This window comes from Micrasema longulum, unplaced genomic scaffold, assembly GCF_059751315.1.
Source record: "Micrasema longulum isolate JH-2025_06_02 unplaced genomic scaffold, ASM5975131v1 h1tg000586l, whole genome shotgun sequence".
Taxonomy (NCBI): domain Eukaryota; kingdom Metazoa; phylum Arthropoda; class Insecta; order Trichoptera; family Brachycentridae; genus Micrasema; species Micrasema longulum.
This window is the reverse complement of record NW_028277782.1, coordinates 152,513-176,643: the sequence shown is the minus strand read 5'-3', so window position 1 is coordinate 176,643 and position 24,131 is coordinate 152,513. Positions and strand designations below refer to the sequence as shown.

The following is a 24,131-nucleotide window of genomic DNA, read 5'->3' as shown; positions in this document are numbered from 1 at the left end:
TAGTTCTAAAAAGTTCTTAATTAAAAATTGTACCCAGGACCTTGATTACAATTTCAGAATTTGAATTTGATTTGAATTTAAAGTATCTTAATCAAATACAATTTTATATAAATCATTTTTAAAAATCATGCAAAAAATTTGTATATTTGTATGATTTTTATTTCTAAACATGTTCAATTACAGGTTACCAATGAAGATACTTCAAATTTTTATATAGATTCACATATGCATTTTTGTATGGAAAATTAGATTATATTTTATAGACTCTTGAAGACAACTCTGTTAACTTCCCATTGTAATCGGGGCCCCAAAAAGTGAAAGTGTTTGAAACATTGTCGACAAATATTAACACTGTATTTGCACCCAAAAAACATAGTCAAGACTTTGAAACTCAAAACATGCCGACATGTAGCTACAGAAAAAAATATGAACAAATACACTTCTGTAATGATTTGATGATTAATATTTCACCCTTTGTAAAACAAACAACTTTTTATGAAATCTCCGCTTTAACTGATAGGTAAAGTACACCTGTCGATTATATTTTGTACATGTACAATTTTTCTACACTTGGGGATTTTTGTGTTTAAAATAACATACTGCCGTAAAATTTACAGAATATGTAACGCATGTCACAGTTCAATCAAATTATACTTTCTACGCATCCATCGTCATTTGAAGACTACTCAATTTTACTCTTCCTTTAGCTATTTTTAACATTTTCTACCCCGAGGAGTACACTGCCGTATGTCTAAATTTAGCAGTTTTACCACTTTATTTTTTCTCTCAGGAAAACACCTATCTCTGCGATTCTTTTTGGGGGAGATATACCACAAACTACAGTATTTTTTCATACTGAAGTTAAGATAATACCACAAAAAATACTTTATACTTGGCATTATAATGTTCGTTATTGATATCCTGCAAAATGGCCAATTTAACCATACCACAGTGTACTACTTCTGGGAGTGTGATTTCTTTGTTTACAATACTTTTTATAGTTGTAAGCAAACTTCCACATAGGCATGAAGAAATGCCTGATTTATAAGTGGTCAAATGTTCGATTGAATTTTTAATTTCCTGATAAGTATTTTTGTTTTTCAGACCTTTGGTGGGCATCCATCTTTAAAACGCTTTTAATGAATTATATTGTAAATGATTGATAACCATTCTCAGTTTTGTTTCCGAATCGGACTCTGTCACCTAATATTGATTGGGAGACAATCTCATGCGACAAAATCGGAATGTACTAAATAAACTATGTGAACGCAAGTTCTAGAAGACTATATTATATTGTTAATTATCCTTACTATTACAAAATTCATAGATTATATTATCTTGTTTTGTAAGTGGTAGTTATATCCATGCAAATCGACCAAACATTGGAAAATAACTTTTTTATGCATGTATGTTTTTCCTCTTTTTTATGAATTGAATCTTTGATTGAAAATTATAAAAAACTGCTTTGGGCATCAATTATTGTCTATGGGATTCTGATTTTTTACAAGCGTACCCATGAAATATCATCATTCCCCTTTTCACACTTAGTGTTGCATAGGGCACTGCATTTGTTATCCAAATGCAGCATATTTCGATCATCTGTTACGTGAAGGTAAGGTGATCAGTCCTACGCTTCAGGTGCCAGTCCAGGAACAATAAAATATTGCAGTTTGAACAACCTTTAAAATCAAGTTTATCCTGCTAGGAATCAAACCCGGGACCTCAAGAATGGTAGGCGAACACGCCAACCACTACACATTAAAGTGGACTTATCTCCGCTCTATTTCCTTATTCAGGATTTTTACCTGAGCAGTGATTGAGTCGAAAACACTCGTTCAGGGTTCTGGCTCTATTTCACACACAAAACTGTATTCTTCATCCGCCTGGAAACAGAACGATGTATACCCATGAAATAAATTAGCTAAAATGTGTGAAAATATATTTTTAACAATTTTATTATGAAAAGGAAAATGGTAATGAAATACTTCTTTATTATCTATGTTTTCTAACTTTGGTCGATTGTAGTTTTATTGTTTTTTAATTACATAGAAATACTGTACACTTTGGCCATGCTCGTGTTAATTGTAAGAACGCATTGTCTATGCGCTGTTTATTAGTTTTTAATTCCGCAGAAGTAGCGAATATTAGTTTGAATGTTTTGAGAACTCAGCGATCTGATTGTGTTGAGATTTGAATGCTCCTTTATTTTATACAATATTATTATACATTACAAAGATTACACAGCAAAAGTTGTGACAGTAAATTGATTTTACAGAAAGAAAAAAAAATGTTCTAAACTTCAGTAATAATTCTCTAGAGAAGCCTTTTTAAGTTCTATTGCATAAAACAAAAGCGTACCAAATTTTTGGTTTGGTTTTTAGTTTAACAACAAACAAGCAATGGACGGTTTTGGTAAGCGCTCGCAATTCTCAACCCAAGTACCTACGGCTCGTTGTATTGCTGTAATCTGTAGCGGCTCGTTGTATTGCTGTAATCTGTAGCTAACTTCGTGATAATAATCACAGAATTGTTTTTCTCCATATGGGCGACTCTATTAGGTTATTACTCCAAGTTCTAAACAGATTTTTTAATAAAGTTATAAAAGTTGCACACAATGAAGAAGTTTATTATTTTTTTTTTTACTATGTAATTTTTGCATCATCTTTAGGTCACTATGATGTTTTGAAGATTTAGATTGTCACTCGTGACATCATTCTTTCCTGCTATTTTTTTTTCTATGGTCAAATGGGTGTTTATGATTGGCGAATCAATGTGTAAATGATAAAGATGTAAGGTGTTTTTTTATAGAAACCAAAAAGGGTGATGCTTAAATCCCCAAGTACAGAATAGCCAGTGACCGGTTTCATCGCTTTCGAGACTGGTATCTTTATTATAAAATTTACTGTGTAATTTATACAAAAACAGGATAGAAAATTTAAAATGTTATTATTTTTGTATTTAAACTCATTGGAAAAACATTATATAAACCCTTGTGTTTACCCCGGTAACACTTTGTTAAAAGGTCCCTCAGACAAAGGTAATAAGTTTACTATAATATCATTTTGAATTCTCTATCCTTACTGATTTTGTATAAATATATTTAATTTTATAATAACAATATCAGTATCAAAGATGTTGCGAAAGCGATGAAACCGGTCTTTTCACTAGCAAACTTGAATGTTTTTTTCATACATTTTAGGGAACTTTTGCTGTACAATAAAATTTCACATCGCACTAAACTTCTTCATTGAGCTTATATTTTAAGTGGTCTCTTCTTTTGTGAAGAACGCTTAATCCACAAACTTGATGGACATGTAAAGAAAAAATCTGTTGGAAAACATGCCTTGATAATGAATTTTATAAAATATTTTTTAATGTGTTTATCACAAACCGTAGAAATACGAAACAAAAATTAATATTTAGATAAAATAAACAAATTAATGCATAATATTGAAGTTTGTTTTTTTATTTCTTTATTACAGCGTTTATGGTAGATACAAAGTTTAAAAAAACTTCATGGTTTAGTTTATGTTTTAATTTATAAGACCATCTAATTTACTTGCCTAAGCAACTATCATTCAAAACACAAAAACATAGTGAAAGATGTTTTCTTAGGTGAATGTGCTAATGTAAAACTAAACTTAAAAGTCTGATTAAGGCTTTGTATTTACCTACGAATGCTTGGGGAATATTTAAGATTAAATGTATTGGAATAAACTGTCTTTACAGATATAGCTATTTGCCAATTCAAAATAATAAGTTTTCTAGTTAGAAATACTAATCAACATGAGATTAACTAAAAAGTAAACATGGAAGTAGTCCACCTTATTTTTTCTGCATTGCATAATTAAATAATTGCAATTTACTGTTTGCGAAATTCGAAATTTTAAGACCAATTTTTCTCATTAATTATACAAAAGCTTGATAGATTTTCGAACAGTCTTAGAAGTCTAGAACTGACTACATTTTAAATGGATCAGATTATCTAAAGTAATATTTACAGGAACTAAAATAAAAACTATTCTTGTAGTAAAAAAAATTACTGTGTTTTTTTTTATACTGGTTTTTAGTGAAAATAATGTTACTAAATACTTTCAAAAGCTTTTTTTCCTAAACATCATACCTCAAAACTTATTAGATTTAACTAAATCTGCCTTAATTAATTAAATATTTAATTCCATTTTTATGCTAAACTGGAAGGAATTCCAATAAGGAATTATTGCATTTTATTACTTTAGTGTGTATCCGCTGAGTAGTTTTGTTACATTATTCAAATGATCTTTAATCTTAAAAGGTCAAAATTTGCACCGATATCTACCGTTTAATTATTAAATTTGCTATGAATAAAAAAAATCCAACATCGGGACTTGATTTGAAGATCTGAACTGCTCAAGCCGCTGGAGTAAGTTGTTTTGTAATTTGGTAAGAATAAACACCTTTTGTATTGTTTGCGTCGCTTCATTTGTGACAGCCCCCGTAGTTTAATAACTAAGACGTTCGGCTCACACACGGAGGGTTCCGAGTTTGATTCCCAGTGTGATCACAATAAAATCAATATGACAGGTGTTCTATTCTGTAATTCTTCACTGTAATTGGGCCTCCTGGCTTGTTGTGCAAAAAAAACACAAAAATAAAAACTTATTTAATAATTTGGATTTTTTTAATACATTATAATTTTCAGCAAACGCTGTATTCTTTCGCTTTTACAATTGGACTGCGAAACGATCTACTCACTTGACTTTTTCAATAATGGATCTTAATATTATCGATATATAGATTTGCGAAACATGTCGATTTATTCACACCGTAAAAGGTTTAAGTTGTTTTTGAGAATATATTAATGGATCCGATGTGCCTATTTCTGACCTTCGGTTACTAGTTAAGAATTTTATATTAACCACCCTTTATCTACAAACACTATTTATACAATATAAAAATAAAGTGCATAATTATATCAAAATGCTGGGCTAAGTTTAACTGTACAAAAAAGTGTGTATCAGCAAATTTTTAATGAAAACAAACTTTTTTACACAAATAAATGTACAACTGTTTTTTCATAGCATTCATTCTGTTCATTTTTAATATCGTCAACAAATAAAACAGTTATCACTTAAATTAATGTACCTACTTTCAAAAAAATAATTTAAATGAAAGAATGCCAGTCCGAATGAAGTGTGAAACTACACATTACTTGCTAAGGTTATATTTTCAAACGACTGCCTAAAAGTACCCATATATAAAAACCTGGTATTAATTCAACCTTACGATCTCTACGTGTATATTATTTTATTTTATACATAAAAAATTATAATAATTTTGATTGCATATTTTCCAATGATTAAATAATCACTGACATAAATAAAATATTTTCACTTAAAAATGAACTATTCAAAGAATTAGTATTGTGGTTATATGAACATACAAAAATGTTAAAATTGATATACCACTTTCCTCGGAATTTTAAGCTATGTTGTATGAGCTGACACCCATGAATGATGTATATGGGATGTAAATTTTATCCTCTTTTGCGATGTTTATACAATCAACGAATTTATATCACACAAAATTTGACTTATTTTTACATAAAGGGTCTGCATTAAAATCTGTTTTTTTGTTATTTATTTGTTTTACATAACACTTGTCATACCTGCATCGATTTGATTCAAAATAAAAAGCTCATGCTCGTGTTTCATTTAAAAAAAACTTAGACTCATGCAAAATTCACTTTTTACCGTCGATGTATATTATAACCTCTTACCAAATTTAATAACACTTCTTTTCATCAGAAAATAATGCAATAGGTAAAGATAATATACCAAAAGAAGATATTGAAAACGTTTTAATAATAATTTAATCACATTAACAAAAATAAAATCTTTGATATATTAGTGTTATTTGTTGACGATATTTGTATGTATTTTTTAACGACACATGGGATACAAATTATTATATTGACGAGCGATATAGAATTCTTATTTATCCTCGAAATATGTATTTGAATTGATTTAATAAAGCACCGCATGAATTTTAATATTGTTAATTTTATCTAAATTATTTTTAATTTGAAATCTTCAGTATGTAAAATAAAACAATATGCAAATGTATTATTGCAAAAAATGTTCCTCTCTCAATTTTAAACTTGTACCGCTCTTTTGCATAAAGAAAAATGTATAGTAAATATTACACAAATGTGATTGTTAATAAATTAAACAGATCTCCAAATTTATAAGTGCATTATTTATTATGAATTTCAATATGGATACTAATTTTTATTTTTATACATGAAATCAATCTAGCAAAATTCATTTTCTAAGCTACGTCTCTTAAAATTTAGACCAAACTAGGGTACATTGCGATAGGCCAATAACACAAAAATGTATCTAAGAAAAAATGCTTTTTTGAGTTCCGTATGCAAAAATGTTTCCCATTATCGGTTCTATCCGTAACACAAAGATGTATCTGCAAAATCTATAGGTAATGAAATAATCTTAAATGTACATATCTCATGATTTATAAGGAAAAATTATCACAACGCATCGCCTGATACATTTTTGTGCTTAGAGTACGCCTTACTACGGGCTAAAAACTCACAAGCGTATCGCTCATGCGTCTTTGTATTACAGACTGGATGACTGTCGTCATCACCGTATCGCATTATTTGTAACTGTCAAATTGATGGGTTGGTTTTTTGTTTCAAGGTGTTTTATTTATCATGTTTTCTTTTGAAATTTGTGAAAAAGTATTGTATTATTTTAATCAAATCAGCATACACTTCGTAACACTGCATTATAAATTATTATGAAAATAAAACTTTGTTATTAGTTACACAATCTTATTATTTTACAAAAACACTACTAGTTTCAGGAGAGCACTCCTCCAATAGATGGGTGATAGAAAACATATAAACGCATAGTTTTATACCACCCTTCGATGGGAGGAGTGCTCTCCAAAACTGTAGTAATGTTCTTGTAAAATAATAAAATTGTGCAACATTAATAACAAAGTTTTTAGAAAATCTATTGATTTACCAAACTATGTTATTGGTTACATGGTTATTTTTTATTGAATTAAAAAAAAAACATGTTTAAATAATTTTATGTAGGTACTAAACTTTAAAAACACAAAAATAAAAATTTGAATTGGCATAAAATGATTTTTTTCCTAAATATTGGGAAATTTTATATATATGGTATCACTTTTTTCAGTATGGCACCACAAAATTTGAACTGTCATTTACATCACAGCCAAACTGTTTCACACTTTTATGATAACTGTTTAAACTATCTTCTTTTCACTTCAAATAATATTTCTATTGCCAAATTTTAAAACTTTCTGCATCGTAATTTATTAATGCAAAGACTTTTTTCTTCCTAAACATGCGTCATCTGCATGTCACTATTTAGTAAAATGTCAAAATTAGACACATGGACAAAATGGTCAATTACACTGCACCTACTTTGAATTTAGTCTGAGACAATAATTTACACATTTTTTTATTTACCTCTATTTTATTCTCCATTCATGCGGCGGCGCGCGGCTTTTGTCTTCTGACAGATCGAATGAGTTTTGAAAAATTTTCAACGTAAAACCGGGGTTATGAAAAACGTAAAAAATGTTTATTGGGGAGAATATTTTAATGAGAATGTATGGGAAAAAATGGGACCTAAATATTTTGGTGTAAAAAGCGGTAAAACGTAAAATTGAGGAACATAAAAACGAGGTTTTATTGTATTATGTTTTTGTAGTATGTTGATAAAATGCCACAGTTCATAATTTTAACAATAATTCCTGAAGATCGGCGCTTAGGCAAATTAGCTCAAAAACATCTGCATAGATTGGCAGGTACAAATAATAAGACAGAAACCTTTCAGATCATATAATATACCTTATATACGAGTTACAAAATAATGTTTACAAACTGACAAATGCTAATGTGTTTACGTTCCAGAAAGTTGTAGCAGGTATCGGAAAATCTATTTCTACATAACATAAACTTTTTCCACGAGCTTCATACAAAAAACTTCTTTGGTCTTCGGACAAATTATGGCACCCCTCTCCTTCATCATTTCTTTCAAGGCCTGAAATGAGACAAACAAAAATTAATATCTCTTTGCAAATTACAAATTCATCAAGCTTCTATAACGTATATTAATGTCAAATGATTAAATTGTATTCAATAAATATAAATTTATTGGGTTGTCCTTTTTTTAGTGTTACAAAATCATTACAATTCGTATGCTATTATGTTGTGATGGAACGGATAGTGGTTTGGTCGAATACCGGATATCCGGCCCAATGTCTAAAAAAAACAATATTAAATATTTTTAATTAATTTTAATTAAAAATATATTTTTGATAAACATATTTTATTTGCGGGTTAAATTCTTTTTCTAGGGTGTATGCTGAACACTGGTAAAACATTTTTATGAATTTTTTTTTTTTTTTAAATAATGAGGGTTTTCCCAAACACGGTCAATATCAATAAATGAATTTAGTGGTGTTGATTTAATGAAACTTTCAAAATTAAATGAATATTGGGTCATATCAAAAGCAGACACAACCCAAGGGCATGTAAGGCATGATGCATAAATGTGGAAGAAGCTAGGAATGCATGTCAGGACAGATGTGTGTGGCGGTTCATCTTCTATGTGATGGTAGTAGTAGTAGCCACTAAGGAAATAACATGTCCGCTTTAGTGATATCTAGTATATTATTTATACCTTCTCGCCGTAGACCTGCCCGTTGGGCAGCATCATGGGGTGGTTGTTCTCGTTGAGCGCGTCGCCCGAGATGCGGCACACGAGGCGCGACTGCGAGCAGTGCGCGTGCGGCAGGCAGGCGGCCAGCGAGTTGAGCGGCTCGCTGCACACGGGGCAGGCAGCGATGCGCGCGCCCCCGTAGCACTGCGGAGTCTTGAGCGCGCTCAGCCCGGCCTGCAGCGCCACGCTCAGCACAGCCTGCGCGGGCAGCTGCAGCAGACGGTAGTTCTCCCGGCGGAACTGCAGCGCCAGCTCCTGCCAGCGTCGCAGGAGGAATAGGTCCGCGTACGGCTGCACCTCTGTACAGACATTAAACAAGAATTACATTGATGCATTGTTTGCAGCGGCTCTTAAACAGTTTTTTCATTACAAAATCGATGGACTATTCAAGAGCTTACTGAACATCTCATACGGGTCCATGCAAAGCATTTTAACTGATAATTTGCAAATGAAACGAGAGAGTCAAATTAACCACAAAACCTCGCTTCTGACCCGCGAGTTTTTGGCTGAAAAATAGTTTTCTGTCTCGTGCACATCCGCACCATGCGGCTTCTGGCTCTTCTGAAAATTGTGCTAATGTTGGCACGATCGCCAACATTGAGAGGGCCACGAGGAAGCAGCTCAAGGCCTTTCCAAAAGAAGCTGCTTGAAGAAAATGCTTCCAATCATGGAATAACGTCGGGATAAGTGCATCCCTAGCTAAGAGGAGAACTTTGAAAGTGATAAATTAAAATTTGATGCAAATAATAAAATTATTAACTGAATTTTTTTCATCACACCTCGTATATACTAAAAATTGCCACAAAATCAAAATGTTGGGGAATTTCTTAAGACCAGAATTCAACTGGATAAAAACACTTGACAATTTTGTATGCAACACAAAATACTACAGTTGTAGTTTACTTGAAAGGGAGGTATCGCGCCAATTAGCACTAGTTGCATTAAACTACCGATGAGTAAATGCAATATTACCTGTGTCAGGTGAGAAGGCCAACATCCCCATACACTGCTGGATCTCCGGAAGTTGTCCATCTTCGTAGTTAGAGAAGTATTTCTTGGCGTGCTTCACGGCCTCCAGGCGTCGGTCCTGACGAACTAACTCGATGTACTCCTAAACCATAAAGAACAAAAATACTTTTAAAATATTAAAGGAGGGATGTGTATGTCAAAGAGTCACTACTACCGTCATGTCATTTTGCCGTAAACATCTTGACATACATGCCCTTCCGCTGTGTCAGCTTTTGACATGACCGGACTGGAGATTTTGGTTTATCTGATCATCCCACGTCTTCTTTCTGTTTTACCTTTCTTTCGTTCTACACGACCAGATCATGTCAGTAATCCTTTCTCAATCTTATCAATTATACTTGTCTCAGATTTGCACTCTCGCCTGAATTCATAATTCGTAACCCTGTCATACAATGATTCCTCAATGAGATAAAAAGTGAGAACTATAATTAGTGACATTTGAGCTACATTTCAATTCTAACCATAAACTTAGAATACATAACATTATATACGATTATTTCAGTGTCTGGGCTGGCGAAGAATACAGTTCTGTGTGAAAAATATAACCATAAACCCGGACGCGTGTTTTTTAATCAACGGCTACTTTCGGGTGAAAATCCTAAAAAGGAATATCAAATGGAGGTAAGTCCATCTCATAGTAATAGTTGTTGGCGCACTCGCTTACCATGGTAGCATGTTTGAGATCCCAGGTTCAATTCCCGATAACAGAACTGTATTTATCATACACCCGGACACAGACAATACCCAAGTTTTATTTACTTCACACATGTGTGGGGGGTCAAAGTCCACAGATCGACGACACACACAAGCGCCAAATGATTTTGCCTGAAATCTAGAGCGGATGACCCAAGAAGCTACTCAGCATTTTCTATTGAATACAATACATTATATTCTGCAAGACCGACAGTATTACACACAGGAAATTAACTCAATAACAAAATCGGATGACATATCCGTACATACATAAACTTTATTCCCGCCATGAAGAACAAAGGAACACGGCATATAAAAGGACCACGGGGCGTGGTAACATCAGTCAGTCAGTTTCAGCATGTAGTCTGAGTGCAGCCAGTTCAATTCATCATCGACATTACCCTCGCGCTCCATAACAAAGTTCTGTATCTCATTCACCATGTATATGAATACGCATGAGAACACTCCAACTGGAGTTAGAGCTCCACCCCAAAAAACAAGCAAAACCCTACGCATGTAACGTTTGGTGGTTATTTGGTGAAATTGTACCTGTATTCGAATCTTGAACTCCATATTAGATTTGAGTTTCCTGAGCTTGGATTTGTTGTCTGCACACCACTGTAGGCACCTTCCGGTATCGTGGTTCGCCAAATCTCGCTCCACCTCTCGCGCCACCAGAAATATGTCTATGAAATTTTTCAATAGTGAAAATTAGTATTATAAAGCTTGTGTTTTACATTAAAGAATTCTAACCACTTTTTTATTTATCATCGATAAATCTGCCTCATTGTAATATGTGGTGAGAAACAAACAGATGTTAATATGACATACATACGAGGGTTGATTAATTTGAGCCAACCCTGACCTATTTCGAAGTGGATGAGAAAAAGTTTTTGTGCCTTATTTTTGGACGTAATCGATGCGGCGATGCTCCAACATTTCTATAGCTTCCTGAGAGAACTTTGACCTCATTGTCGTCAAAAAATTTCCTTCCAAGCAAATGTTCCTCGAGTTTTAGCATTAGCCGGCAGTCACTGGGAGCTAGATCAGGTGAATAGGGGAGGTGTTCAACTCATTCAAACCCAGCTTTGTGAATAGCAGCCATTGACACTAGCCTTATGAACTGGAACGTGAGTGGTGGTGTGTAGACAAGTGGACAAATATTCCACCAGGAAGCAATAGAAATTTTGGAGCATCGCTGGAAGAAGTGCATACAAGTCTACAAATCCAAGTTCTCATCGACTTTGAAATAGATCAGGGGTAGAGAATATCAATCAACCCTTGTATATAAGTATTTTTGTAACTCTAAATATTTAATCGACACTTTGAAACTGTTGAAATATAATAAGACATGGTTGAATAAAATTAGGGTCAGAATCAAATGGATAAGTGCGTCATATTATTGCTCTTACCTGGATTTTAATGTAATCAAAATTGTCGAGGGGAAATTTACATAGATGTAGACAGAAAAAAAACTACATGTTTAGTTTGAAGCAAAATAATTTATATTATTTATTTAATAAACGCCTAGAGGGCTCTTACAAAATACAGTTAAAAGTAAATAAAGCATTTTAGAAAACAACATGAAATAAAATCATAACTATTACACTAAACACGTAATTAATTTTTAAAAAGGAAATAAAATGAAGAAGAGGAGAATTGATGGGATGGCCATTCGATTTATAGGATAGCTGATTTTATTGCAGAAGGAGTGGTGTGGAGCAAGTCCAACTCATTTAAAGTTGAAGAAAATCACAGCGTCGTTGTTCTACGATCAATAAGAAATCTGTCTAGCATAATAATTTAAGCATATATTAGGCATATCTCATATTTCATTTTCTATTGGTGGAGTTCTTATTGATACGTTAAGAATACTTTAATCCTCATCCTTTTAGTCCATAATCTAAATGCGATTTCCAAAGTCCATAGCATACTTTACTCACCGACATTAGTTAAATCTCTGAGATTGCATTTGTCAGCTAGATCGTTGGCGGCTTGGTAATATCCCTGACGAAGGAAGTACTCTATCAGCATTCGGTCTAGCCGGGTCTTTCTCCATTGGTTCAGGGAGGCCTGAAATACAACATAGTATTCAATATGATTACAGCCCGCCGGAATTCCTACAAAAAATATTGCAACTTGCTGATTTCCTACTGCCTTTCTCCAACACATCTGAATGAGACGCCACTGTATAGTCATACAATATACAACGCTACGACTATCACCAAAATAAAATATTCATGAAGAATTAAAATAAAATCGTACCCTTTGTTTGAGTTTAAATAACTACTATAGGGTATGTATAGGATACATTGCCAAGAAAGGGATTAAACAAGGTCATAATAAATATCCCTTCTCATAAATGTTTTCCCTCTCTGTTGCAATAAATTTCAATTTTAATGCCAGCTTATTTTACATAAAACGTGTGAAAAATCCTGAACAATTTCTTAAAAACTCGGTATATCAGTTTATATTTTACTAGAATCTCGGTTAATTGAGTTAGAAAGGCTAGTTCACAATACATCACTGAACATTATCCATAATTCTCAAAATTATTAAAATATATTATTTGACATAAACACATGTATGAATCTCGGCCACATGGAATTAAAAGGGTTAAAAGTTCTGCACTTCTAGGTGTCTGATGATATCACATGGAACTATTTATTCTAAAAGTATTATACAGGTAAAGACCGCTGATCGCGACCCCGGCTAGTACGGATTCGTGATATTTTTCGCAATGTAGTGACTTTAGAAAAGAAAAAAATAATTATAGAAAATGGTGTTTAAATTTCAATTATAGGTGGGGATTTCAAATTGCCCGGGTCTACAGTGCGATCAATTGTGCAACAAAAAGACAAAATTAAAAACCATCATTTAAAATCTCAAAATGGAGTTGAAGTTTTTAAAGCAAGCAAAGGTTGGTTGGATCAGTTAAAAAAACCAATCAAACTTGCGTTGCCTTAAAATGATCGGCAAATCGGCTAATGCGGACATAGAATCAGCTGAAAAACATCCGATAAGAGTTTTGTGAAAAATCCTTCGTTGATTGCGAAATTTCACATATTGCGGCCATATCCAGAACGTATTCCCCGCGATTATTATTATGGATAACTTATATAGCGCCATTTTCATAATATAATACCTCAAGGACGCTTTACATAGTGATTCTATTGTTAAATAAATTTAATTGAAGCTTTTGAATTAGTAATTTAATTAAAACAATTTATTTTGCGATAAACGGGGGGTTATCTGTATAGTTAAAATTCACACGCTTTTGGTGACAAAATATATTCAGATATAGGTGAATTTTTAACTACAACACGAACAACAGAGATTTACGATATAACCAATTAGATTACTGCATATCTCTTGCAAATGTGTGTTTTGATTATGAGATGGTCATAAAAGCAAGCCCGTATTGATTTTGTATGGTACGAACAGTGCCACAATTGTATTTAAAAAAAGATTACTGTAAGCGCGCGCGGAAAATAATGATGATTATAAATATTCCCATCAATGTATTATTTAGAATTAATATATTGAGTTGAGTTTAAGCTTCCTGTAACATAAAGATAATTCAATAAATTTTATCTTTAGTTTTGTTGGTGCAACCGGTCCGAAGTATGGTAATCGCCCCATGATAATGTTTGAAGGATGGATTTGCTCGAAGTAATTGGTTACTCGGATAAAACGAAAAGGCATTGGTGGGATTAATGTTAATATATTACTGTAATACCTTCTCACTGCCGGGAACATAGCCCGGGTCCTTGGATAGGCAGCAGAGCCCCAAGCTCTCGTGCGCAGTCTCGGTACTCTGTTACATGAAATATATCATATCAAGTAACACAACAATGGCTGAGGGTATTACAATCACTATGTCGGGCGGTGAGTAATTCCAAAATACATGGAAAATCAGACACCTATCCAATTTACAAGCGAAAGAAAAATAATTTATATGCAAGAAATTATAGTTGACCAGTTAGTAATTCGTAACAATAATTTCTCTTCTCGCAACAGCGCAATGTTACCAATATATTTTTCATGTAAAAACAAACTGTTCATGGCATGGGATTTCCCAGCGAGGAATACATTTTTATAACTGAAAAATAATTAGATAAACTTAAAATATTGTGGCTTGACTATAAATTCATGCTTTATTTATTAACTTTAATTTTAAACTTCTTGTACGAAATAAATGCACATTGGTGGACTTATTGCTGAAGCAATATTCTGTTCTAACCGACGAAAAACTGTATTGATCATGATTTGTACTTTTTTAATTCAGAAAAAAAAAGTTATAATATAATATTAGATCAACAATCATTCCAGAACATTACAGCTGTTTTTAGGGAGCAGATAGAGCTTGTAAATCTAATACGAGTCACTAAATATCAATGAATAAATACTAATAAAAAATACCGATCAAGACAACAAATATGTCTCTAAAATAAATCAACATTCAGAACTAAATCATCAAAATTCAATACTAGAGCCAAGGCTAAGCATCTTCCAAAATGTATCACATTCTATGTATAATATATAGAACCGTCGAAGATCCTTTTGTTTGTTTCTGATGCCGATCGCTTTGTGTGAACACAAATAGAATAAGTGTGCGTTACTGTCAGGCTAAACGAAGAGGCTCTTAACATAAATAATATATTCAGTAGTTAAAGATCAAAGTAACATCTTCACAAGTAAGAAAAAAATATCAGTTATATTATCTACACACATATTTACATTTCTGAATAAGTTCATTGTTATTAAAATAGTTGCAAAGTGTAAATTTCAAAGGTGAACACATGACAAAATATGAGTAACAATACCAACAGCATTCTGTATGAATTAGAAGTGATTTTGCATCTTAATTAATCTGTGCTTACGAAATATGCACTCGAACCTCTGAACGGTTTCAAAATAACAAGTACAATTTTTTATTTATTTTTTAACATTAATTTAAGTCATTCATTGCGGTGATCACATACGTTTGTGAGTGCCTATGACAGTATTAATATACGGTGCTCACAGCATATGTGAGTTATTTATTAACAATAAGGTTTGTAGCTTAAGTATTCATCGGGTAAAGGGTAATAAATTCATGGTCATTAACAAAATAAGTGTTTCAACTAATAAATCAAATATGAAAAATAAGTGTTTGGTCTAAAAACTAAAATCCGTCAATTTAGAATGCGAGGAATGAGTTAACAATGTGCAATAGCAACATCAAAAATAAAAAAAAGAATAACTGTTAACATTTTCTTTTTTTTAGAGCTCTAATTGATATTTACACAAGGAAAGCTTAACAGCTTTGTTCTTTTTTTACACGGTACTGTGTGGAATATATCCCGCATGTAAAAAGAGGATCCAGTTTATTAAACTCATCCACCGCAGCGCTCAAATATGTCAGTGAGCGCCTTTGACAGCACTACTACGCATTGCTCACAGAATGTTATTTATTATCAAAAAGGGTTCATATGCTCAAGTATTCATCAGGTATAGCGGTAATAAATTCATGATCATTAACAAAATAAGTGTTTAAACTAATACATTAAATTTTGAACACGGGGAATAGGTTAATAATCCCAATTTTTTTTTTACTAACTTTTAGTTTGGGATCGATATTCTACTAACTAAAAGCTTTGGACTGAAATACCAAGATCCCAGGTTCAAGAAGATGTGATTTTATTTTATATTATTATATTACTTGTATCTTTTACCAGGCTAAGCTGGGCCCTTATGACGCGGGCATTCGACCAATTCAAACAAAGGTGCTTACAATTATTATTAAAATAGGTTTTATTTGGTGTTAATATGCATTTTTTAGGGTTCCGTGTGTCCAAACTCTGTTTTTTCTCTTTGGTTTAACTAAGAGTACATGCTGCATAAGTAGTAAAAGATCAGTTGATTTTAATTATTTGACACGTAGAAGATATGTGCAAGGGAAAAATTACGAAAATATATTCAATGTGCAAACAGGTAGAATGTGTTCATATATAGGATGCACGTATTTCAATAGGGTCTTTTCACATTTCTTATTATTTTCAAATAAGTGAAAAATGCGCATATTTTGAATTACCTGAAAAAGAGTTGTCTCGCACCCTATGGGACAAACGGCATGTATTACGTTACCGCACAATACTTGTACGCTATGTTTGTTAGAAGCGCACTAGGAGGACATGACATTTGACACAAACTGTGAGTCGTTTTGTATGTGCCCGTATTTAAACCCAAAAATTATAAATGAAAATTTGTTTTTTATGCACAGATAGTTACATCATTAGAATTGTAAAAATCCGCTCTAAATATGCATTTTCAACGTTATTCCCAATTTGTGAAAATACCCTATTGCGGGAAGTTAACCCTTTTGAAAACACGAACAGTGTGTTTATAAACTGAGAAATAACATCAAATTTTTTTATTCCATTTACAACACATCAAAAGACGTGAGAATTTGCCTAAATCAACACCCGAAATTTCAACAGGACCAAGTTACACGTAAATAACATTAGTTTAAATGGCGCTAGAGTGTTTTAGCGAGTGAACGTATATGTTATGGATTTTTTAATAATTGTAAGGGATATGAACAAACTTTTTGACCTTTAGGAAACAAGAGTACAATATTTATGCTAAGCCAACGATTTAAGTCTTATGTCACATGTCCCAGTAGCAAAGTATTATAACTAAGTAAATTGTAGCCATAATCCTCAAAATAGTTAATCGAAAGGATTTAAAATATGGGATTCATATTTCCTAATTTACAATACAAATTATATTAATCAAATTATAAAAATATTCAAAAAAGAACTAAAATAAAAAAAAACAAAAAAACTAATTTAACACTTGCAAAAACATTATTTTATTGTTTTTTTATAGGAATCAATAGTGCAACTCAAGACTCTTAATTAAATGCAAATCTTGGAGAACAAGGAAAAAATAATCCATCCAATAATGTAACTATCAAGTTTGATCCTTTTAATCCCAGCCTATTTTGCATAGAACGAGGGAAAAATCTAAATCAATTTTCTTACAAAAAGTGGGATTTTCTATTTTTTTATCTCAGTTAATATGACATTTTGGTAAATTGCATTAGATAAGCAAGTTTACAAGTATCGCCGAACTTATCACCTTGCAATTCTCAAAGTTACAAACAAATACATATTCAACACAATGATGGAGAGGGATTAAAAGAGTTGACTTGCTTTTTAAAAGCGGATTCAGAAGGCCCAAGGTTTGTATTTATATTTTTATAGGATTTTTATAAAAACAAAAACATTTTGAAAATGACAACACTCACGATTGACAGGTTAGTATTTTATATATTTCGGTAAAATGAAATGATTTTTTATTAAAAAGCATTATTTTTTTACACAACAGACCAGGAGGCTCAATTAGTGGTGATTACGGCACAGAACACCCGAAAAATCCAATTTTTTAATTTTTGTGTTCTCACCGGAAACGAGTTTGGAACCTTCCGTGTGTGTCAAGCGTCTACTACACCGCGGAGGCCCCCAAATCGAGAGAATCATATTAAAGAGACAGATTGTGGTTTTGTGGTAGTGTCACTAACGACGGATCAGAAAGTCCAAGGTTTGAACTCCGCTTTATGACAACTTGTTTCCCAATTTATGTTATTTATTGCCAATTATAATTATGTAATAACTTGTAATGAAGATGCCAAGTTAGAGGGTGAAAAGGCTGATTGGTCAAATAAATAAGTGTATCGAGTATTTGAATTTATAACTTATATGAAAATATAAGGTGTTACCTAAAAAAATTACTTATTTTCCATTTTCTAATAGGGATTTTTAAAAACATATTTATTTAAAACACAATCCTCAATCAAGATGGGAAAAAGAGAATACGAAAGGGATTTATGAAAAATGCACCAAAACACCCAGACCAATTGAGAAAAAATATTTTTTGGATTTTCTCTTGCAACTGGCGGGATACTAACCCACGACCCCAGTTTCACAGTTATCCATATAACCATCTGCGCCACGGCGTTTGCCATATTTAGGACCAACGGAAAATGGCCCTAAAATTTTAATGTTTCGGTAAACAATAAACACATCAATACATATATATTTTAAATATAAATAGATGAATGAATGGACTGACCTGAGGAGTATTGGGGTCAGAGACAGCTTCAGCATGTTCCTTGAGGTGTTCTAGTCTCCGTTTACAGACACAACCAGCTCGAATCTCCTCGCTGATGGCTTCAGAAGCTTTTCGTTTCATGCTCTGCAATCTCTCCACCTAGACCAAACATGTTAATAAAACACAGCCGGTAATAGGAATGACGAAGATGTGCTGTAGAGTTAATTTTCACGAGAGTCAATTAAAGATATTTTCAAATAAAAAATTAAAATAACCTTTTCTATTTTAAATGAATTACAAAAAAATGTAGGTAAGACAGGTGTTATGTAAAACTATTAGGGCTCTGTAGGATAAATACAAAAAACCAATTATACTTTAAACTCATTTATAATCATTTTTATTACGCTGACCATACTTGATACATTTATTCATTTAAATTTATTTTAAATTTAAATACATTAAAAAAAAACACCCAGACCTTGATACATTTATTCATTTAAATTAAGTTACATTTTACATATATGTGTTATATCATATGCATGAACTTATTGTGGCTTTTTAGGCTGTGCCCGTATTAAGCCATAATAATTAACATGGAAAAAATAGTAAATTAGAAGAAATTATAACATTCACGCCACTCTCATCGTCTTGCACAAAAGTTTAAAAATGGCATTTACCATTCCTCCGAGCAGCCTCTTAATCTCACCAGCGGGAACATTCTCCTTGTTAAGTCCGCTCTCAATCTCGTTCACAACATTCTGTACTTGCCGCACCTCCCCGTCTAAAGTCTTCTGAGCTTGGCGGTACTTCTTGTTAAATATTTCGTATGGCACCTAAAAATACATAGATGTTTTTTGTGGATATTTCTTGCTAAAACTCCATAGTTAATCATTTTGATATAAAATATCAATTTTAAGTTTCTCTGAGTCGGAGCGGATTAAGAATACAGTTATGGAATAGAAATAGTCTGAAATAGAAGCAGAATCCTTGATGAGGGCTTTGCTTTTGCTTGTCGACTCGTTCATCACAATTCGTGAGGCTCCGGGTTCGATTCCTGGGAAGATCGACATGGAACATTGTTCAGGAAGGTGGTTCTACACTGCGATATTTCATGTTCATTGCCTGAAACGTAAAGCTGATCATCTTACCTTCATGTAACAGATAATTGATATGCGCAGCATTTAGAGTACCAATGTGTAGTACCCTACGTAGACTAGGGTATGATGACTAACATTTCTTAGTGTAACTACATTTTAATTAAAATAAGACAAATACTTTCTTTAGTTTTGACCACTTTTTAATTATAATTCTTTTTTATTGTTTTAGTTTATATTGCTTATTATGTTAACTTTGTTTAATAACTAATTTAAGGCATGTTTCACTTTTTGTAAAATGTTTCCCTCGGCACGGGACACCCCAGTGAGGGAACATTATTCTGTATAAAAAAAAAATAATACAAACAATGTAAAAGTATAAATAAATAAATATATATCGCGAACAGTGTTACTTGAAGTGAACGTACGTTCATTCATAAATATGTAATATACAAAATGATAAAAATATCAAACCTTATACAAACGTTGGACACAAATTAAAAAAATACATACAGAAATTTTAAGCGGGAATGTTGCGTCCTTTATTACATACATTCTTCCTACTCTAAAGTTGCGTCTCAAAATGGACACGAAGCCGATGGAACCTGAATACCCGGAAAGATGTGACTAATGTGTTTTCGGTTACCAGGACCCCTCGGACATCGGTAGTCGCTTTCATCTTGCGAACAGTAATATAATATGTGAAATCAGTGCTTTATTTATTTAGTTTTTAATTTTTTACTTTTTATTATGAGCACTTGGCTAACTTACTACTCTGCTAATGTAATTTTTTTTTATTTTAATCATTGTCATAAACTATGAAATTATTTCAAACTTAAAATTCATAAATATGCTTTCCGGGAATTTCAACTGTCTATGCGCCCTGTAGCTGCAGGATATGTTGTAATCCAGATCTTATTAGTAAACGATTTTGAAAAAATAATCAGAAAAACCAAAATTCAATTTTCAAATAATGTAAATGGGGGCTAGGCTTCATACCGTCCATGCGCTCTGTAACTGCAAGACATGGCGTAATCTAGCTTCTATCTGTTATTAAATTTGATTATGATTGGAAACGAGGAACTTGAATACCAGCCGTCAATGCGCTATGTAGCTGCAAGACGTGTTGGGATATTGTACAGCGTCCTTGAGGTGATTTTCACAAAAGTGGCACTATGTAAATTATTCACAATAATATTAATAAGTGAAAGCATGGTTGCCAAGCTAACGCATTTATATTGGGTGCAATTTTCTTTTTTATGATTTTTACAGGAGTAGCCATCGAGTGTAAGACACTCATCCAGAGTTCTGGTTCTATTTCACACACAGAACGGTATTGCTCATCCGCCCGGGCATGGACTAATCTTTCAGTTATTATTAAAAATAATTTTATTTTTAGCGTGGTATTTTAAGTTCAGTTACATAAAATGATTTTTAAATTAAAATATTTTATTCCTAAATTATGGGCAACAATAATCAAGATATTATATACCTATTTCAATATATAGAAATATTGAGCACCACTAAAAATAATTAAATTATTAACGTCCGAATCAAAGAAAAAATGTTTGTAATCGTTTCACGATTTTTATAAATATGACAAAACGTGAACACTGCACAAAGACTCAAGGCCAATAATTGAATGATCAAGTTCTAAATATGTACATACTTAACTTGCCACTATGAAACGCCATTATTGATATTCTAAAAACATGATATTATTTTATGCATAATTTCTAAACACTCGAGCGAAAGTTAATCATTCGGCTGATCAGGATATGGTACAATATTATTTGTAAAACGTATGCAAATACAAGAGAACAAATAATTACCTTTAATGTGGGATGTTCCAAAGATTTTATATCGTTCATTTTAAATCACGACGTTATGAAGAAAAATTCAAGAGTATCCTCACAAATTCTACAGCAGAACAATCGAGTCCATGAAACTCTTTAACCTCGGCAATGCTTTACAATTTCAAGGTGTCAAGCGGAAAAAAAAACAAATTTCGTCAATAACCGAGAATCAAGAATTTGCGTCTCAGCTGACGAATATTTACTTTTTTTTTTTTAATGAGTTTATGGCTTAAAATGAATATATAACTATCCTGTTTTCATTGACCTATCGTGGTACTTTGACTTTTAGTCTATGGTAAATACATTTTTACGTTGGTGGCGTACCAATGCAGTGCCCTATTGATATTCTAAAAACATGATATTATTTTATGCATAATTTCTAAACACTCGAGCGAAAGTTAATCATTCGGCTGATCAGGATATGGTACAATATTATTTGTAAAACGTATGCAAATACAAGAGAACAAATAATTACCTTTAATGTGGGATGTTCCAAAGATTTTATATCGTTCATTTTAAATCACGACGTTATGAAGAAAAATTCAAGAGTATCCTCACAAATTCTACAGCAGAACAATCGAGTCCATGAAACTCTTTAACCTCGGCAATGCTTTACAATTTCAAGGTGTCAAGCGGAAAAAAAAACAAATTTCGTCAATAACCGAGAATCAAGAATTTGCGTCTCAGCTGACGAATATTTACTTTTTTTTTTTTTAATGAGTTTATGGCTTAAAATGAATATATAACTATCCTGTTTTCATTGACCTATCGTGGTACTTTGACTTTTAGTCTATGGTAAATACATTTTTACGTTGGTGGCGTACCAATGCAGTGCCCTATGCACTGTTGGGTGCGGAAAGGGTATGATGATGATGAAATAAATACATTTATTTAAAAATATACGTTATGAAGACGAACCATTAGAAATAAGAAAATAAAAAATTAAACTGTATTTGAATCTAAGTTGAAAAATTATATACGTAGCAAATAAATTAGTTCTCAAAAAAAGTTAAGTATATTATATTTAATGTACTGATATTAACAATTAATACATCGTTTAATGATAATTTGACTTAAGTTAATATTAAGACATCCATCAATTTTACATGTATAATATATTATATACAAACGTTTTCCTAAATAGGTGCGAAGGTTTTCACGGTCACTGTTATCAATATTATGTATCTTTTTTGGGTGATACCGTGTATGTTGGATTTGATCCGACGTTTCGGCTACCATTGCAGGAGCCATCTTCAGGGAAAACTGTGAAAACGTTTTCCTGATTAAAAACCACTTACCATAAAAAAATATTAGTTCAGAAATTTCTTAAAATTAAATACAGTATCTTGAGAACAAAAATAATTTATTACATCAGCATTAACCTTGTAATATTTGTCTACATTTTGTCAAAAAAAAAACTAACTAAAACGATGACATAAAAAAATAAAAACAGCCTTTTATAGATCATGAAAATTAAAAACAATTATTTATTTAAATCTTCAAGTAAAAAGAATAAGTATTTTGGCAGACTTATTGCTAAAATAAATATCTTCCAGCCAACCAAAAAACAGACTGGTCAAAAGAAGATTTGGTCAAAATTTTGTACTAAAAAACGAAATTTATATATATCAAAATACATACCTAAAAATACCTAATTAATTGAAAATAACAGTTTTTTTAATGGGGAGATAAGGCTTGGACAAAATGACTTAAATAAAAATACGTTATGGTATGCATGTTTAAATAAGGAATGTGGAATCACGTAATGAGTTTCGAAGGAGATAGAAAGAGGGACCAAATAAAGAAAAGGAATAAAAATATATTCGTTTAAAACCATAAAATAAAGAGAGGACAAGGTTCTAAGGATATACAGTAATGTTTTGGTAATTTCTTGAAATGGCCAGAGAAGGCGGATTTTTATATGAAGAGGTAGCTCATTCCAAAGTCTAGCACCTTGAACATAAAAGGAATTGCTGAAAAATTATGTAGTATGTCGAGGAATGAAAAGTGGTCATACTTCTTGATATTGAAAATAAAGCGAATGGCTTGATTTTGCAAATGCTCCGGACAATCTATAAGTTCCGTATTAGCTTCAATATAGCAAATATTAGCATAACACAGAGAAAACTAGATTGAGACAAGACAATATAAGTATGTTCATGGATTATACATATTATGGCTATGATATTGGTGGCTTTTGCGATAACGTCTTGAATGTTATATAATTATCTTACCATTATTATTATAAATACTCGTAAAACATACAACTTATTATAACAGCTTTTTGTAATGATCTTCTAAACACTCTTTTTTTTTTAATGACAAAATGATAGGAATAGTTTATTATTAGAAATGACTTATTTTTTATTGGGGATAGTGGGGGAATATGATGATTATCTATCGATGTAAAATAAATATTAAATTGGGTTTGAGAAAAATAATTTTATGACAAACATTGTTTTTATTCCCTCAAAATATAATATTGTTTTTGCACATTTATTAAAAAAAACTGTAATGACATTCTACTACGTTGTATGTATTAGGAGTAATTTAAAGTTGGTATGTTCATCAAATATGGAAGCTAGAGGAGTAAAGTTAAATGT

General features: G+C 32.0%; 1 protein-coding gene across 2 annotated transcripts; it reads right to left on the bottom strand.

Moving 5' to 3' along the window:
- Positions 1 to 7,862: 7,862 nt before the first annotated feature.
- Kaz (E3 ubiquitin-protein transferase Katazuke) lies at positions 7,863 to 21,766 on the bottom strand. Of its 2 annotated transcripts, XM_088228493.1 has the most exons (9): positions 21,505 to 21,766; positions 19,256 to 19,411; positions 18,600 to 18,737; positions 14,221 to 14,298; positions 12,425 to 12,554; positions 11,031 to 11,167; positions 9,732 to 9,870; positions 8,721 to 9,058; positions 7,863 to 8,078 (listed from the first exon to the last, which is right to left on the bottom strand). In XM_088228493.1, exons 1-9 carry the CDS (start codon positions 21,541 to 21,543, stop codon positions 7,980 to 7,982), a joined length of 1,254 nt encoding a protein of 417 aa, XP_088084619.1. In that variant the 5' UTR covers positions 21,544 to 21,766; the 3' UTR covers positions 7,863 to 7,979. The 2 variants fall into 2 exon arrangements, with proteins under 2 accessions (XP_088084619.1, XP_088084620.1); XM_088228494.1 differs by lacking the exon at positions 14,221 to 14,298 and having other exon boundaries at positions 21,505 to 21,752.
- Between the last annotated feature and the right edge of the window lie 2,365 nt (positions 21,767 to 24,131).